This window comes from Glycine soja, chromosome 7 (assembly GCF_004193775.1).
Source record: "Glycine soja cultivar W05 chromosome 7, ASM419377v2, whole genome shotgun sequence".
Lineage (NCBI taxonomy): Eukaryota > Viridiplantae > Streptophyta > Magnoliopsida > Fabales > Fabaceae > Glycine > Glycine soja.
The window spans coordinates 40,010,101-40,030,239 of NC_041008.1; the positions used below are offsets into that span (position 1 = coordinate 40,010,101).

General features: G+C 36.0%; 1 protein-coding gene across 1 annotated transcript; it reads right to left on the reverse strand.

Moving 5' to 3' along the window:
* Nucleotides 1-127: 127 nt before the first annotated feature.
* On the reverse strand, nt 128-19,645 carry LOC114419648. Its single transcript, XM_028385389.1, has 15 exons — nt 19,213-19,645; nt 18,255-18,657; nt 17,989-18,166; nt 17,764-17,903; nt 7,604-8,435; nt 7,337-7,437; nt 6,880-7,024; nt 6,736-6,804; nt 6,555-6,600; nt 5,010-5,479; nt 4,109-4,188; nt 3,062-3,197; nt 2,367-2,556; nt 793-875; nt 128-662 (listed from the first exon to the last, which is right to left on the reverse strand). Exons 1-15 carry the CDS (start codon nt 19,301-19,303, stop codon nt 555-557), a joined length of 3,072 nt encoding a protein of 1,023 aa, XP_028241190.1. The 5' UTR covers nt 19,304-19,645; the 3' UTR covers nt 128-554.
* Nucleotides 19,646-20,139: the final 494 nt, after the last annotated feature.

Genomic DNA, 20,139 nt, shown 5'->3' on the forward strand with positions numbered 1-20,139 from the left:
TTTAAATAATGCTATAAAATTAGATTAAGATAAAAAAATATCTTTCGAAAAATTGCAATCTATTTTCATTGTATTTGTACAATTAAAAGAAAAGATTAAATAAGAAATGAAAACGAAAAAAAAGAGAGGCTTATGAACAGTGTCACTACAGTAAACTTCAGGTGCAAGTTGTCCCTGGCCAACCCTAACTTAAAATAAGTATTTATCCCATAATGGTATCTATTGAGGAAGCAAAAAGTTAACCAAATAAAAAAAAAATCCTCGTATGAGTCGTATCCCAACGATGAACAAATAAAAGAATACTCACTAGATGCATTTCTCGAGTCTGTAACAATATACAAAATCCCCATGACAATGGGGTATGCCTTGACTTGACAAAGCATAATGAATCCCACAAAACAATTGTTTCTGTACACGCCCTAAACCTATGTTTTATACAGTTGGGACATAGTTACAAAACCATTGGTCGATGCTTGTGTTGGTGAATACCAAAACGTGTTCTTCCCAATTTCATTCATATATGCTGGCCATACCACATGTCATATAGAAGAACTCTATACAGGTTGGTGAATACTCTCCACAACATTCCGAATCTCAGGAAAGATGGAGACAAGTGCAAGTTCCAAAATTGCATAAGCAAGTTGCTTCACACATATATTAGACTAAAACACAAGAAGATGATAGAATTATTAGCAGAAATTTTTTCAAGTGGATAAGAGAAAGATCATAGCAAACACAAGAAAGAAGTTTGGACCAAGTGAATACAGCTATGGTATGGGACAGGGATTTAACCTGACTAAAGTAGTATATATCCCGGGCGCAATGTCTGTACTGCTTATGGCCGATTAAGCTGACTAGAGTTGTTGGAGCTCCATCTGGTAAGAATGGAAACTTTATATGTCAAAGTCTGGGAATGTAAATTCAGGCAATGGCACCCGCTGTTCTCACTTAAATCAACATAAGATTCTAAAAAGACTGAATGAAGAACATGGAACATGGAACATGGAAGTACCATAACATTCAAAGACCTTCTACAGCAACTATGCCATTATAAATTCCCCAGAATATTAAGGGCCAACAAATTCCATAAGTGGGATGTGCATCTAAGTTATGTAGAGGGAAAAATAAATGTATGCTGTAACTTTATCTAACTTTCTCGTCTACCTCTCCAATCATTGTAAACTTGCAATTACACTGATCCCATTCTTTAATTAATTACGTGTGAAGTGTGATTATGTGAAGTTTAGCTGTTATTCAATTTTAATCTAAATAGCACTACTAATTTGATTAGAATTTATATGAATTTATTTGTTTTTAGCACTATGAAGTAACAACTAGATTAACAATTTAAACCTTTGACAAACTATTATATTACTTTTTTTTTGTATTCAATTTGAAAAAAGGGTATATTGAAAATGTCTAATAACCAAACAACTAAATAACGGGGAGTGTGACTACAACAGATAAACTGAGGTGTCAACAGTACAAATTAGTGAAAGATAACAGCGTGTTTGAGCACTAATCTTTGAAGAAAGAGGAAATCAACACAAAAGAAGATTAATAGTACAAAATGATGGGGAAATTAACACTGTCACACACAGTATATAACCTTGGCAGTTAAAATGAAGAAAAACATCAAAGGTTATTTGTGACCTTAAAGTACCTATAAAGCTCAAAAGAAAGTTTTATCGTATTTATATATGACCAGCTATACTTTATGGTAATGAATGTTGGAGTTTGGGATAACAAGATAAAAAAAGTAGGAATAGCAGAAATTATGTTAAGATAGATGTATGATCATACAAGAAACGATAGGATACAGAATGGGAAAATATTGGTGCAGCACCTATCCAGAAAAGGCCGACAGAAAATCACTTAAAGTGGCTTTGACACATGCAAAGAATGTCACTAGAGACAACGGTGAGGAAAGTAGATCACATGAATTTTAACGGTGTGAAAAGGGATAACGGAAAACAAAGGACATAAGAGAATTATCAAAAGAGATCTTATGGTCAATAATATCTTTGACAATTTGATTTTTAACTGACTTCAATGGCATCATATGTTTCATGTAACTAACCTCACCTAGTCGGATGAGACTATTGTTAGTGTTGTATAGAGGAAAGAAGATTAAATAATGTAAAACACTTGATAGAAATACAAAATTGGTACCTAGCATATTCTGAAACGTGATTGGTGATAAATTTTCTCTCTTATGGTTAACTTAAAGCGTGATTAGTTAGCTTTAATTTAATCAAAATCCATACAAAATACCAACGCTGTTAAAAAAAACTTTGAAGTGGAAGAATATCTAACAATCAATCTCAAATTAATCAACATAGGGTTCTACAGGAAATAAAACTAACCAAATAGCAGTTTCTTGATGTCACTTGCTCTACGAGCAGCCTCGAGCTCTTGCTCAAAAGATCCTGACTCAGATTTCGTGATGTTGCTTCCACCAGATCTGCTCATTGTTGGAGAAGGTTTTTTATCACTGTCACTAATTATCTGGGGAGTCCCTACTCTTAAAAAAAATGTACCACCGGGCCACAGGACCTGAAAGCATGAGCACACATGAAAGATTTGCACAATCCAGTGTAAATTATTCTATAATTTTTATTTTTTTCTTATTGCCTGGAGATAATTCCATCCAAATTTGAGTGGTAACTATAATTTATAATAAAGAAATTTCCGCACAAGAGTTTAGCCCTTCATCAGCAATCTTTGACTCATCAAGACTAGCAATTAGCGAATTGACTTTCTTTTGACCAAACAAAAACATAAAAGATAAAAAGGACATGTATTGATAATTAGATATCACTTCCTAATGCAAAATTTTATTTAATCGTTTGAAAACTCAGAACATGATTAGCCCATTACAACTATATCCAGTGCTTTAGATGCACTATCAAACAGAAAAATAGTTATTTTTTAATCAGGCCATAGACAACCAACTAGGCCTAGTTTTTACTACTTTTAATTTGTATTAAAAGCTTCATTTCTGTGAGTTGGCATACAATGCATCCGTAAAAGATGTTTAAAAATTAGGTTCAATTCTTACATCTTGGACCCACCGAATCCCTTGGGAAACAGTTTCCTCTCTCCGGAGCCAATGAATCTGTCTCAGAAGCCAATCATCAATTGCATCTTCCATCACCAACTGTAATATCTGTTTTGAAATCCAATAGACCTGCCTTCTGCATGAACATAAATGACAACATTAGCAACTTTTAAGTCTTAGAAATTAAACAAATTGACAGTGTAATGATACTTAATATTTTGTACGGTCAGAGACCATTTAGCTTAAGAAACAAAATTTAAGGCATGCTATAAATGATGGTTATAATAAAAAAAGAAGCTAACATGAGCAGCTTAATTGGTAAATTATTCATTTCAAATCAGGGGATAAAGGAACGAAAGTGGTAAAGGGTAACACTCTAAAATTCTATCAATAAATAGAGAAGGACTGAGGGAAGCAAGAGTGGAAGCCATGGGTAAAAAGAAAAGTCCTTGATAATTATGGGTATAGTATTCAAGTATAAATTTGAGAGAATTGATGTAGACCAAAAGTCTAGATAGGTTTATAACAAACAGAGAACCTAAGTCTACATCAAAAGTCTTTCTTCTTCACCTCGCAGAACCTTAACTTGAATATTAAACTCTGAATTATCAAATAGAATCTTTATATGCTCCTGGTTTTTTATACCAGAAGAACCTGACCATTTGCAGTGTTTGACAGAGGAGGGGGGAGATGGATCCCTTCTGGCATTTGACACATCGACAAAGCATAAGTTGAACAATCGTCACTATGCTGTGCTAAATTTTAATAATGAAAGGGTGCAAGGATCAGTCTCTCATTCAAGGAACCTGATATTCTAAAATCATGAGCTGCTAGGTGCAATGCAAGTTGAGGAATAATTTTGTCTCTAACAACATGCAAAATCACATGGTATATTAAGATAACTTGTAATCTAGAAAAACACCTAAAATAAACATCAAAAGAAGCTTCTGCAAATTGGTATAAGATTAAATTTTTTGGAAGTTACAGACATTATTTCTAGAAGTTACTGACTTGAAAATTACAGAACAACCAAATAGATTAGTATACCTTATCCAGCCTCTTTTATTAAGCTGAAATATGTTGTCAACCAAATCCAAAATGGGGACACTAACATTAGGCGGGGCCCACTGCAAAGAGAAAAATATCAAACGTATTAATGTTCATAATATGTCTTTTAAACCAGAGAAAAAGAAAGGGTTCTCATCAAAGAATGAAGAGAAAATGAAACGATCCTGACAATATTCTGTTTCACAAAATCCTAAGTAAAAATTCAGTCCTGATTTCTTCTGGTTCTCAAACCATTATACTTCCCCCTAGAAGGAGAGAAAGGGAAAATGAGAGAGGAGCTACAGTAGATCACCAAGCATGTTTCCAAAATGTTTTTGAACACCAATATGTTCGATTCATGCTTCTCGTTTTTACTTCATGATAGAAAAAGTTACAGAAAACTTTCTTTTCAAAAGGTTTGGTACATATTTGAGGTATCAGGATCTTGAAGAACTGAACAAGTCTATGAAAGCTAGGATGCCTGATAATAGCTCAGCTTCTTAAAATATTTGGTGGATACACCTATGGCAGACACAAAAGCCCAAGAAAGTAAAACCAGCTTTTAGCAAACTAATGAATAAACTCAGTAAAAGTACAGAATCTTTTCTTCTTACTTTTTAAGAAATTACTATTTTTTCAAAAAGGAAGATAAGAGAGCAACAGAAGTATTATGTTCTATCGTTCTATGGTTTGCATCATGTCTCAGACTCAGTTATAAATGCTATTCCCAGCTTGACCAAGTGGGCAGTATTCTAGCCAGCATCTTAGTACCAAAAACAATGACCTAATAAATAAACTAAGCATACAGCAGTAAGTACTAGAGCAAAGAACCGAGTTTCTCAATCAACAGCTAAAGTGCAATTTGTAAACCAGAAAAGAAAACTCAGCTGACTACACAGACCTCAGGTGGCACTCCAACTGGATCCTCCAAATTACCATGAACCAGAATGAAATTTGTAGCAGGAATATCATTGCCAACCCTAGCTTCAACCACCATATCATGCTTTCTATCAAATTCCAAGTTGCTGGACTCTTCATCACAATTGTTTATTCGTGATGAGTTGCCCTTTGAGATCAATGCATTGTCAGAATGCAACCCACTATCTTGTGCTACTGCTCTATCAATATTCTCACGGTCAAAATTGTTCTTTTCACCTTCCTCATTATCAGAGCTAAACACACTTTCTGCAGTACTTTGCCTCGGAATGCTTTTGTCAATTTCATCTGCATTCCAGGACAAATTCCATGTGGTATTAGATGTAGCAGATCCCTCATTGATGAGGGATGATGAACCAACAACTTTTCGCCTTAAACCATCTGAAACCCCTTTAAACTGGCGTACAATATCATCCATAGCATCATCTACATTGACTGTTAATATAAAAAATTAAAACATTGAATTTGGAATCAATAGACCAAAAATAAAATACAATAAAAATCTAAATTTAAAACACCTTTTTCAGATTAGGATTAAGTTAAAACACAAATACTAAATACCATAAAAAAACAAAGGACTGGTTTTAGAATAAGAAAATGACATTTTTTTTCCTGTAACACAATCATCTTATAAGTAGTTACATACCAATTCAGTCCATATTACAAAAGGTATTAAAAAGCTCTTCATGCAAAACATTTTCTATCATCTAGGGATGAATAATTCATTGACAGAATTTTCTACAATAAACACTTTTGACATCCAATGAAAAAACTGCAGCTATAACAGACAGTCAGACATAGAAGAGCCACATATAATTTCAACAAAAAAGTTTTATCAGATAATACAATGCAATAGCTAACTAGCCCCTATCCTGCCCAATCAACCCACAATAATGACAGAAAAGCTTCAACCTCATGGGCTTGAGTCCACAAATAACACAGAAAAGACACACGTTGGTACAGCAGGAAGCTTTTTCTACCACTTCTATTCAATTTTTCTTTTTAGGGATAATTAAACTAACTTACCCTAAGGTTAGTGGTAATTACACCTACCCTACTTGATTAAAAAGTTTCAACTACATCCCTTATTTTTTATATTATTCTTATGCAACGACGCTGACACCTTTTACCTTTTATTTTTAATAAGTTACACCTGCATCCCTTATTTTTTATGTACAAACCATACACATAGTACCCTTAAAAATAGCAAAGCAAGGGATGTTAAAGGGAAGTGTGTGTAATTTATGAAACAAGCGAAGTATAAGTGTATTTGCTGCTAACCTCAGGAGAGGTCGCCAGGTTGGTGTAATCAATCCTTTGTTTAATTGTTTTTAAATGGTAATCAGACTTTCAAAAGTTTAAGGACTTCAAAAATTTTAAAAACGGAATTGCCAATAAAAATTCCATTAACTCAGAAGATTAACAGGAGGGGCCACCATACATAGAATAGCTATAGCCTGAGCATGGAATATGACATAAAACCAAAATGTCAGAACTTAGAACCAGATACCTGCCAAGGTCTTCATCACCGAAGGAGATTTCCCAAATGAGTAGTTCTTCAGGGGTAAAACAGAACAAAAATAGTTTGTTAGATCTTAGATTGTCATTTTTGACATCCAAAAGTACGAAGAGAAAATTATGTAAAGTCCCTTGTCAGAAGTTATGATAAGAAATACCAAGCAAAAGCACACCTTTGAGGAAACACTGAAGAAATCCCATACTTCATGTTGTTCGGCTACATTAGCTATTGACAGGAGATCCTGTAGCAAGATGTAATTAATAAAAATAGTACAAAGGGAAACTTAAGAACCTTTTTTAGATAAGGAATAAGATACCTGGAGATATTTATCAAGTTGAATGCAACGTTGATGTACAAAGGCATCATCTGTGCTTGAGGAAAATATCCTTTTAGGAGGCAAATGCAATGTGTAATTGGGAATATCTTTAAGATGCCGATGCAACCGCTCAAAATTCCTGTATCTGAATATCACCAAGAGAAATTATGGCTGAGTCAAAGCACAAATATAAAGATGGAATAAAACAATTTTGAGACTTGAACATATTTATTCTCTATGGTGAGTAGTTAAACTCAATAGGGAAAGAGAAAGATTAGACAAAAAATACAATTTAGTGATCCTTGCATTTTATTTATGGTGAGATCTTAGAACTTGAAAGTAAATAAATCACACCTTGTATAAAGCAAGTTCTAATTAAATTGTCTGTATTAAATTTCAAATTTTAAATGTAAATTGTTTACTACTGCTATTATAAAAATGTATGAAAGAAGTAAACCTTCTTTTTACAAACCAAGTTTTATTTTGTGCATCAGTCACTGCAATTGAATAAACAGCAAAACATGTGGACCCAATTTTCTCAAAATATGCTCCCACAACCTGCAATATTTGAGTAGACAAAAACAACAATCAACGAGTACCAACAGAACTCAAATCCATTCTAATTTATAAAAGGTTATGCCAACTTACCAAAGAGATTCTATATCTATCATTAACAGTATTTAGAATACTATATCTGAAAACTATTACAGCCAAAAGTGCATACCCGGCACCGGAGCTTAGGAACTAATGGCCCTTCTTTCCTAACAATCATATCAGAAGAACTCTTTCCCCGAAATCCTTCACTGTGCCTCTCAAATTCCGGGTTGAAAAATTCTGAAATTATGGAGTCTTCTTTATTAGATAGGATTCCTAAGGAAGAAGCACTACTCGACCTCTTCAGCGGGCTTTTATAACCATCAGAAGCAAGATCTCCCACAATAGATAATTCTTTGTCAGGGTTTTTAGAAGATTCTAAACTTTTTGCATCTCCAACATTTTGCAGGGGAGCTGAACCCATGACAGGCAATGGTGGCAGAGAAGACTTCCCCTCTGCAACTTCATACTTTCCACATTTACTTGCTGATGTTTCCTGAGCCAATTTTCTATGAGGCAGTGAACTGTCTGTAGATGGACTCTTTGCAGGAAGATCCTGAGAGCCAGTTTTGATAATTTTGTTCTCTTTCCTTTTGTAATTCCTTCCCTTTGTCCACATGTTCTCAAGATTCTCAGGCATAAGAATTTCAGTTCTCCTCTGATTTACAACCTCCAACATTCGTGCCCAATCAGCAGGCCTGACTTGTGAAGAATCTTGATGGAGAATGCTATCTTGTAACAATGTCCCTCCCTGATCACTCGTTTTAGCCAATATCATACCAGTTCCTTGATTTAAAGATGGATGCTTATTAGAGGCTGTGAGATTGTTGTGTCCACCCTCACTGGCAACAGAATGACCATGATGGTGACTTGCTACATTAGTTGACTGATCACTGCCCATCCCTTGCGTACCATCATCATTAAAGAGAAGTAGAAGAGATTCAATCAGTTCATTAATATACCTGATCATCAAGATAAACATAGTATCATGAACAGGAATTGCAAAAATTATAAAGAAATGCAGTTAAAATGCTACTCCAACTTTTCCAGTCTCGTAGATGACTGAGTGACCGACCATATAATGTATAATTAAGAAGCAAATGCTCTACAATATTTGTGCATAAAATATTTTCAATTTTCACAATTAAACAATATGCTTTATCTTAGAATGTGGGCTTTGGCCTAACTCAACCCCAAAAGCTAGCTCAGAGGGTGAGGGTTGCCCCCCACTTATATACTTTATCTTGACACTATCTCTAGCCGATGTAGGACTTCAGTTTTTTCCAACACTTTACCTTTTTAACTCTACATAAAACAAAAAATAACAATAACCATATCCTACTAGGTAAAGTTGGCTACATGAATCGCACATCATTTGGCTTAGTTAAAAACCAAATTCTCAAGGATAGTATTCACCATGGGATTTCTTTTAATAGTTTTCTCCAATGTCCTTCTTGGCCTCTCTCTAACTCTTTTCACATAGTTAAAAATCATACAATTTATTCTCTTTGTCGGTGCCTTCAATGACCTTTACACATGTTCAAACTACCTTAACCAATTTTTTATCATCTTTTTCTTAATAGGTGTCTATAGGAGTATACTTACTTGGTCTACTTTTCTTTTTGTTTTAACTGATCTGTAAAGGCTAAACTACAGTTAGTAGTTAATCTATAGTTAGTTAGTTAATCTGTTAGGACAGCTGTGTGACAGCTATCACTAACAGACTCAGGTTAGTTAAAAGTTACAGTTGAGTAACTGTCTATATAAAATGAGGTGTAATCTGCTTTCTCTTGGGTTGAATAAATCAATAATTTAACCTCACTTTAGTTCTCTGCAATTCTTTTAGATTCCTTTATGCTATCACAGAGCTAGTGTTCGATCCTTAGCTTTTCTTCATGGCTTCCACTTCTAACAACCCTCCTCTGCCACCGCTGGTGACCAATGAAGTTCCGGTGCATAATGCAACTCTGGTGAACGCGATTCCGGTCAATGCAGACGCTGCTACGCCAGTCGCCGTCACTTCCCCTATTGCAACAGCGAAAGATATCTCCCATTTGATCTTGGAAAAACTCACGAATTCCAACTATTTGCTGTGGTGTCAACAGGTTGAGCCTGTGATCAAAGGCCACCGTCTTCACTATCTCCTCATAAATCCACAAATTCCACTGTGATATGCTTCTCTAGCTGATTGTGATGCTGATAATGTCTCTCCTGAGTTTCTGCTTTGGGAACAACAAGATCAACTTCTGCTATCATGGCTTCAATCCATGATTTTCCGGTGAAGTTCTCGCTAGACTCATCAGTTGTAAGTCCTCCTAGCATGTCTGGAATAAGCTTCATTGACACTTTCAATCTATCATTCGTGCAAAGAAGAAGCATCTTCGTAATGATCTTCGTAACATTTCGCTAGATAATCGTTCGATCTTTGAATATCTAATTCGCATTCAGACCTTGATCGATTCGCTTTCATCTATTGGAGATTTTGTTCTGGCTATTGAACATGTTGATATCGATCTTGATGGACTACTGGATGAGTTTGAGTCACTGGTTACGCTTATCAGTTGTCGATTGGAGCCTCTCACTATTGATGAAGTCAAAACTCTCCTTGCTCATGAGATTCGCATTGAAAAGTCTCACAAGAAATCGATTGCTTCAATCAATCTCACTGAAACATCAAAACCTAATTTTATCCCCAATTCCCCGCAGCAGATGTGTTCCACCACTACTGCAGAGCCACAAGCTAATGCTGCTCAGACTCAACACAGTGCTGCTCTGAACACTGATTCAACCTACAACAACTACAGTGGAGGTAATCATTTTCTCAACAATGGCCGTGGAGGTGGCCGCAACTCGTGGTGGCTGCGGTGGTGGTCACGGCTATGGTGATGGCCGTGGGGGTCATGGTGGTCAGTTCTCTAACATTCAGTGTCAAATCTGTCATAAATATGGACATGAGGCTTCCTACCGTTATTACAGGCATGATGATAACTATGTCCCTACTCGACCAATGAACTGTCCAAACCAGAATCAGTACTCCAACTCAAACCAAAATCCCAATCAACAGTGGTATTCTAACCAAATCCCAAACCAATATTAAAACCAGTACCCAAACCAGTATCCCAATAACCAACATTCAAACAAATATCCCATCCAATCTTCCAATTCATATCCTAATTAGCATTCCAATCAGCCTTTATATCAGAATGCCCCACCTCAATACAACAATCCTCCACCCAAAGCCCATCTAACCAGTGCTCAATCCTCTTCACAAAACTGGTATCCAGATTCAGATGCATCTCACCATGTTACCAATGTCTCTCAGAATATTCAACAGACCACACCCTTTTTTTTTTGGTCAGCAACAGACCACACCCTTTGAAGGACCAGATCAAATTATTATTGGTAATGGTCAGGGGTTAAACATCAATTTCTCAGGTGTAACTTCCTTTAAATCTCCTTTTAACTCTCAAATTCCTCTTGTTCTTAATAACCTGTTATTTGTTCCTTCTATAACCAAAAACTTGATGAGTGTCAGTCAGTTTTGTATAGATAATTTGTGTTTTTTGAGTTTCATTCTCAGTTTTGCCTGGTCAAATCTCAGGTCTCTAAAGAGGTCCTGCTTCAAGTGTTGGTTCGTGCTGATGGCCTTAACCAATTCCTTAATCTGCTTCAGTCATCTAGACTGCCACTCAAATCTCATATCACTGTCAATACCATTTCATCTGATGTTTCAGAACCTGTCTTCAAATTCTGTTTTGAATTCTGTAAAAGGAGTCAATGATGCTTCTGTTGTAAATACAGTTTCTAGTGGTTCTACATCTTTTGCCACTTGGCATTCTAGATTAGGACACCCTTCTGTTGATACTATGAAACTTGTATTCAAACTTTGTAATCTGCCCATTATCAATAAAACAGGTTCTGACTTTTGTTAACATTGTTGCATTGGTAAATCCCATAGACTTCCCTCCTCCCCTTCTCTTAGTGTCTATTCAACTCCATTTGAACTTATCTATACTGATTTGTGGGGTCCCTCTCCTATTATGTCCAGCAATGGTTACAAATATTATGCAACATTTGTTGATGCCTACACAAGATTTACTTGGCTGTACTTGTTCAAAAGTAAATCAGACACTCTAGCTATTTTTAAACAGTTTCAAACAATGGTTAAAACTCAATTTAACCTACCTATCAAAGCTGTTCAGTCTGATTGGGGAGGTGAATATAGGCCTTTCTCTAAGTATCTTCCAGATCTTGGTATTATGCATCGACTGATTTGTCCTCATAGACACCATCAGAATGGTGTTGTAGAGAGGAAACACAGACACATAGTGGAAACAGCTTTAACTATGTTGTCTCAGGCCTCAATGACACTTGACTATTGGGATCATGCAGTCATTTCTAGTGTTTACCTAATAAACAGACTTCCTTCCTCAGCAATTCAAAATGAAGTGCCTTATCAAAGACTGTTTCACAAGCTACCAGATTACAAAGTGCTTATAATATGTTGAGGGGGGAAACAATAGAGGAGAGTCATGACGGAGTTTTTGAGGAATTATGAAAATTAAAGATTCCAAGCAAAATTTCAGTCTTCGCATGGAGGTTAATTAGAGATAGATTGCCAACAAAAACAAATTTGCAAAGGTGACAGGTTGAGATTAATGATATGCTATGCCCTTTCTGCAGGAACATGGAGGAGGATGCAGCCCATTTATTTTTTCATTGCAGCAAAATCCTTCCTATATGGTGGGAATCTTTGTCTTGGGTGAACATCCTAGGTGCTTTCCTGCAAAATCCAAGGCAGCATTTCCTCCAACATGTATTTGGTTTGGCAGATGGAATAAGGGTTAACAGGTGGAAGTGCTGGTGGTTGGCTTTGACATGAATCATATGGCAGCAGAGAAACAACATACTTTTTTCCAATGACACCTTCAATGGCAACAAACTGTTGGATGATGCAACATTCTTACTTTGGACATGACTTAGAAATTTGGAGACTGATTTTGTAACCCACTTTAATCAATGGTCAAGTAATCTTATAGAAGGTTTTGTTTATCAGTCGAGGGTAGCAGTCATAGGACATCAGTAGGTTATAAACTCATATATGTAGACAGCTTTTGGTTCCTATCGAGACTGTATTAAGTCTGATACTTGGAACCGATTGCATGGACAATCACAACTATGTAATCTTTGTACCTCTGGTACTCGGATATATATATATATATATATATATATATATATATATATATATATATATTATCTTTGCTGATAAAAAAAAAAAAAGCTACCAGATTACAAATCCCTCAAAGTTTTTGGATGTGCCTGTTTTCCTCTTCTCAAGCCTTATAGTCAACACAAGCTGGAACCAAGGTGTCAAGAATGTATATTTTTGGGTTACTCTCTTTCTCAAAGGCTATAAATTCCTTACTGCAGATGGTAGAATATACATCTCCAAAGATGTAATTTTCAATGAAATCAGGTTTTCCTTTCCTTCCTTGATGGGTGAATCAGATCAGACTAATTCAACCAGGGTTAATCATCCCAACACTTTAACTGTGCTACAGTCTCCTCGTCCAGCTGCCCCAACACCCTCTGCTACTAGGCATGGCAATTCTCCCCGCAACTCGGGGATCCCCGCGGGGACTGCCCCATTCGAGGCCCTGCGGTTGTGGAAAAATTCCTCGCGGGGACGAGAATGGGGATGAAAAACCCCCCGTAGCTAATTCGGGGACGGGGACTATGCTCCCCGCAGGGTCCCCGTATTCCCGCATATATAAAATTTTACTTACATACCCTCATAACTTATAATATGTATAACATAAATATAAGGCTTAATATAGTATTTTACTAGTAAAAAAAAATACTTTTAGTAAAAAAATACTTGTAATGTTATGCTAGTTTTATTGTTTTTATTGTGTAATACTGTAACATTAATCTGTACTTGGATATTTTTTTGATGCTTTTATGCTTGTGTGATTTTATTACTATTATTATTGATTTATTTTGGTATTTTTAGTCATGTTTTAAACTTAGAATTAAACCTTAAATCTATTATTGTTGAAAAATTGAGATAAAACAAAAAAAATTATATTTTTTTTATAATTTTTTACATTTTTTAATATAAAACGGGGTCCCCACGGGGAGTCGAGGAATGGAGACGGGGCAAAAAATACCCCCACCACGGGAGCGGGGACGGGAACGGGGAACAGGGTAAGGTTCGGGGACACCTTGCCCCGCGCGGGTGCCATGCCTATCTGCTACTGCTTCACAAACAGCTGTAGCATCTGTCAATTCACCTGAAGCTACAACACCAACCTTATCAACATCTAATTCTTCTCCTTTGCCACAAGGAAATTCTGAATTACCTAATACTCCACCGGCAACAGTATCTTCTGTTTCTTCAGATGCATCATCCAATGTTGAGGTCACTACTGCTGAGGTATCTTTATCTTCCCCTGCCACTGTTTCTGTAGCTCCTGTCCCTGCTTCTCAAAATGCTCTTGTCAGACATGATAATGTGCACTCTATGTGCACAAGAGCCAAAGCTAGTGTTGTCAAGCCTAGGCTTCATCCTACAATTCTTCTTGCTCATTCTGAGACTAAGTCCACCAAAACTGCTCTTTCCAATCCTACTTGGTTGGCAGCAATGAAGGCTGAGTATGAGGCTTTGATGAAGAATGGCATGGGACTCTTACTGATCTACCTCCATCTAGGGCTCCTATTGGCTGAAAATGGGTGTTTAGGGTGAAGGAGAATCCTGATGGCACTATCAACAAGTACAAAGCAAGGCTTGTAGCAAAGGGATTTCATCAGAAACTTGGTTATGATTACTATGAGACATTTTCTTCTATAATCAAACCAGTAACTGTTAGAATTCTTTTGTCTCTTGCTATTACTCACAAATGGAGTCTTCAACGGTTAGATGTCAACAATGCCTTCTTAATGGCATTCTTGAATAGGATATTTACATGACTCAACCTCCGGGTTTTAAAAACAGCAACAAGCCACTCGTGTGCAAGCTGCAGAAAGATATCTATGGCTTAAAACAAGCCCCTAGAGCTTGGTTTGACATGCTTAAGGCTACTCTTCTTCAATACCATTTCAGGTCAACCAAGTGTCATCCTTCCTTATTCATTTACACTGAACCCAGCACTGTGATCTATATGTTGGTGTATGTTGATGACATTATTGTCACAGGCAACAATCCTACTTTCATTAAATCCTTGGTTACTAAATTCAATTCTGAGTTTTCTCTTAAGGATATAGGAAATCTGGACTATTTTTTGGGTATTGAAGTAAGACCTCAGCCTAATGATGCTCTCATTCTAACTCAGTCCAAGTATATAAGAGACCCTGTTGACTAAGACCAAGAAGGATGAAGCTAATTCCATCTCTTCTCCAATGGTTGGTGGCTGCAAGTTAACTAAGTTAGGCTATGAGTCCTTTTCTGATCCCACCCTGTACAGATCTATTGTGGGTGCCTTACAGTATGCAACCATCACTCAACCTGAAATTAGTTTTTCTGTCAACAAGGTCTGTCAATTTATGTCTGATCCTACTGAACAACACTGGGCAGCAGTAAAGAGAATCCTCAGATACTTGGCAGGCACTATTAATTTTGGACTCAGCTTTCTTCCTTCCTCCACTGGACCTCCATTTTCTCTACATGCTTATTGTGATGTTGACTGGGCTTCTGATCCAGATGACAAAAGATCCACTTGAGGAGCAGCAGTTTTCTTTGGCTCCAATTTAGTCTCTTGGTGGTCTAAAAAGCAACCTGTGGTTGCTAGGTCCAGCACAGAAGCTGAATATCGTAGTCTGGCCTTGGCTACAGCAGAAGTCACATGGATCCGATCACTATTGTCTGAGCTTCATATTCCTCATGGAACTCCTATTACTTTTTGTGACAATATGAGCACAGTAGCTCTTGCTCACAATCCTGTGATGCACTCTCGCACCAAACATATGGAGCTTGATTTAATCTTTGTCAGGGAGAAAGTCATTGCCTAGCATCTTCAAGTTGTTCATGTTCCAGCTGTTGATCAAAGAGCTGATATTCTTACAAAGGCTCTCATTCCTTCTAATTTTACTACATATAGGACCAAGCTCAGAGTGGTCGAAAAGCATTCTGCCAACCCCTCATGAGCTTGCGGGGGGTATAGGAGTATATTTACTTGGTCTACTTTTCTTTTTGTTTTAACTGATCTGTAAAGGCTAAACTACAGTTAGTAGTTAGTCTATAGTTAGTTAGTTAATCTGTTAAGACAGCTGTGTGACAGCTGTTACTAACTAACTCAGGTTAGTTAACAGTTACAGTTGAGTAACTGTCTATATAAATGAGGTGCAATCTTCTTTCTCTTGGGTTGAATACAATCAACAATTTCACCTCACTTCAGTTCTCTGCAATTCTTTTTGATTCCTTTAGTGTCACACCAATATCTTCTCATATACAATTATTTTTTATCCTGTGCCTTCTTGTGAGGTCAGATATTTATCTTAACATACTCATTTTTGCTACTCTTATTTTCTTCTCATCCTTTTAAAGCCCAATATAACACTGCCAGAGTATAGTTTAGTTGGTCAGATCCCAATGCAATAAAACTTCTCTTTGTACTTGTATTTCAGATCACAAATAATCTCTGGCACCCTTTACCATTTTAACCACCATGACATCATTTATTTCCCCATCATTTTGTAATATTAATCCCAAATACTTAAACTTAGAAACATATGGTGTGACATCTCCAATTTTCACCTCCAAGTCACTTTCCTCTAGGTTCTTGCTGAATTTACAATGCATATACTACGTCTTACTTCTACTCAAGTGAAAACTATTTGCTTCCAATGTTTGTCTCCAAGGCTCAAGTTTAAAATTAACTCCATCTCTTAATTAACTATATCATCTGCAGAAAACATGCATTTAGTAATAAACTTTTGTGTCTCCCTGGTAAACACATCTAAGACCAGATTAAACCAGTAAGGACTCAAGACTAAATCTTGATGTAAACCTATCCTTATAGGAAGTCCTTAGTTTTATCTCTAGAAGTTTTCATACTAGTAGTTATCCCATTATACATGTCTAGTATAGCATGAATATAAGTCATGCAAACACCTTTCTTTCCCAAATCCTTCCACAACAATTCCATTGACACTTGATCATATGTTTCTTCTAAATCAATAAAAATAATATGCAAGTCTCTTCCTTTGCTTCAATACCTTTCCATAAACCCTCATAGAAGTTAAAGAGCTTTTGTTGTAGACCTTCCTGACACAAATCCACATTGTTTATCCACAATCCTAGTCTCTTTTCTTAATCTATGCTCAATCATTGTTTCTTATAATTTCTTAGTGTGACTCATAAGTTTTACACCTTTGTAATTTAGACTTTACACAATTTTGAATATCTCACTTGTTCTAGCAAAGTGATTCTACTCAATTCATCTAACATTTTCTTAGATCTCAAAATCTCATTAACTAACTTAGTGAGCCAAACGATACAATGTTCTCTTACACATTTCAAACTTCAGTAGGAATACCATATGGACCAACAACTTTAGCATTATTCCTCCTCTTAAGGGATTCTTTCACCTCTCCAACTTAAATTCCACAAAAGTAATCTTTTTAACTCTACATATAAATCTTTAAATTTAGAAATTTCTCTTGGATAAAACAAGAGGGTTTAACATATGAAAGATGTGGAAAACCCAAAACCATTGTTTAAAAATGGAAACACAATGATTACAATTAGTATATGCCAGACTTAGTTCATAAATATCTCAACCCATGTGCTAATACACAAGTCCTTATATTTTGTTTTAGTCCTTATATTAAACTTGATACTGTCCCTGTAGCTACCCTTTCACTTCTCAGCCTTCAACCTTATGATCCATAACCTCACACTTTTTTTCTAGTCTAATAGTTTTAAATCTACAACTTCATAAGCACAAAGCCAGAACGGAACAAAATCACTTTACACATGCTTGATCTAACATAAATATGAGAAGGTGGACGATAAAATGTATTCATACTCAAGGCCATAACACTGTTTGAAAATAATCATCATTCTGTCCTCTATTTTGCAACTTCCCACTTTCAACCTACTTAACTAAGTAAGCCCTAAATATAATTTCAACAAATAATAGAGAGAAAAAAAAACTAACTTTCTAAAAAAACACACAATACTTTAAATCGTGAATGGACTAATCCTTGCATAGAGTAGATATTGCTATGATCCACCTCCCCAAAATTGAATTATCACAAAAAAAATACAAGACAAAATATTCAACAACATACCCAGGGCTTGCCAAATTCATAATAGGTTGCATTACCAAGCAAGTTAATAATTCCCGAGATATAGAACGAATCACAGGACACTGAGCTTCTCGTTGTCTTAGTACTGTAGCTAAAACAGCACTCATTAGCCGCTGAAGAACCTGACAAAAAAAGCATTCATGAGATAAGACAGAAGACATAATTCTCAAAAGAAACAAATATAACATCAAAACACTCCACTCACACCTTGCACTCACTCTCAGGAGATATTAGTGCTGGATGAAGCTCCTTAGAATTCAACAGATGGAATTTTAATCTGTCATCCCGCTCCTCAGAAGATAATGTTTTCATAACATCAACACCAATAGTAGCTTGATTTCTTCTGAAAAGTTCTATGTGAACACCTATTAAATCTACTAAATCCCTGAAATGTAAATGAAATATAAGAAAATTAGTAGTTTATAAAATACTTTCTCTCAGGCAGCAAATACAGGAGATGGAAAACCAGATACCTTGTCAGCAAGTCAACCAGGTTTATCTCTTTAACCCTTCCTGATATTTCAGCTAGAACATCCATGATTATTGCCCGTATCTGTTCTGGAAACTCCTTATCTGGAGTAATCTCTGAGTACCACAAATCAACCACAAAATCCTTCAAAATCTTATCAATGAAATCACTCATTGCAGCCTCCACAGCAGGAGAATCAATTTTCCTCTTCCATTTCGCAGGGGGAGGCAAACTAGTGAGGCGTGGATCATTCAGAGACAACTGCTTTTTCTCCAAATGAGATAGATAGGTCTGCAGTCTAGGCTGTGGAACCTTCCAACGGAACTCCACCCTATTGAAAAGAATGCGCAGCCCCACAACAAATAGGATCGACATGGGTACATTCATCCACATTGATTTACTAGTATCTACGACACATAATCACCGTACAGAACAAACATGAGTACAAAGAAAGGAAAAAAAAAGCAGATCAATTGAATGACAATCATAATATATTCTCCATTTTGTCCCTTCTTTCCTATTAACAAAAAAGACAAGATCACAGGAACTCCTCAATTGAAGTCATAACCAAAACAAAACCATAAACAGCCACATTAGATAGAGTAAGCCACTTACACACTAGCAAACAAACATTTTTTGTTATTCGTAGGAATTGAACTCGGGTACCTGGGGTTTACAACAACTCACGCAGACTCACCCACACTGTTCAACCAAGTGAGCTAAACCTTCTAGGTCAACATACAAACATGTAATGAGTTCAGTTCATCTATAAGATTCCACAACCCAAAGTCATAGCCATTAGTACCAATGAGCTGAAGCAGCATTAACAAAGGCTAACCAAGCAAAATTGGTAAAGCTGGAGCTACCAATTTAAAAATTAAATCAAAATTGAGAGTGGAAACACGAGATTCATCCACTAAATTCACTAAAACTAAACTAATCAAAGGAAAAGAAATACTTACGAGTTAGGAAATAGGAAACGACGAATATACAGAGGGCCCACCAGAGAGTGCGGAGCTTGGCCTCTTGGATCAGATCATTCACACTCTCCATAGCCCACCGACCGATTGGAACAAATCACGCTCTGTGTTGCTCTGTTCCCACTTCGATTTCAATTTCGATTCCTTTGGGAATTTGGGTTTTCGATAAAACAACAATAGTAACAGCTGGAATTTGAAATACACCACCACCACCACCACCACCTAAATCCAAATGTTTATAGTAATATTCTTTGTGACTTTATGAGTTGGTCTCTCCTTAAACAATTAATTGGACATAGGAAGGATCGAAGGTGAAGGTGTGATGAAAAGATAACGTGAGTGGCATATGGTGAAGATTCCCTTCCCGGGACCAAAGTTTCTAAGCCTATGTATTGGAAAATTATAAATTGCAGTTCTCGTTCTGGCAATAATAATTCAGTCCTTGTTTAATAAGTTTATATTGTTATGATTGTTATGCTGTTAGTATTGTTTTACTTTTTCGTGTTTTTCTTTTATTAGGCTAATTTTAACTTCAATTGATAGTTAGGAACTAATCTTTTACAAAATGAATTTTGTCTCCTCTTTTCTTTCTAGTGACCACAATCCACACCAAACAATTTGTTAAAGTCAAATAGAATTATTTTGAGTAAATTACAGTTATAAATATGGTATCCTTAAATTTCTCTCAATATACTTTTGTCTCTACACTAATTATCTTAATTATTTAAAAAATATTGTTATAGTAACACCCTTCATTAAAAATAAATAGTTTCTACATCACACTAACCTTTTAATTGTTTAAAAAATATTAAATCATAAATATTAAAAAAAATAAGAAATTCGTGTACAATCCCAAAAGATTTCAAGATGTATTAATGTAATTTATTTAATAATTATAAGACTTAAATA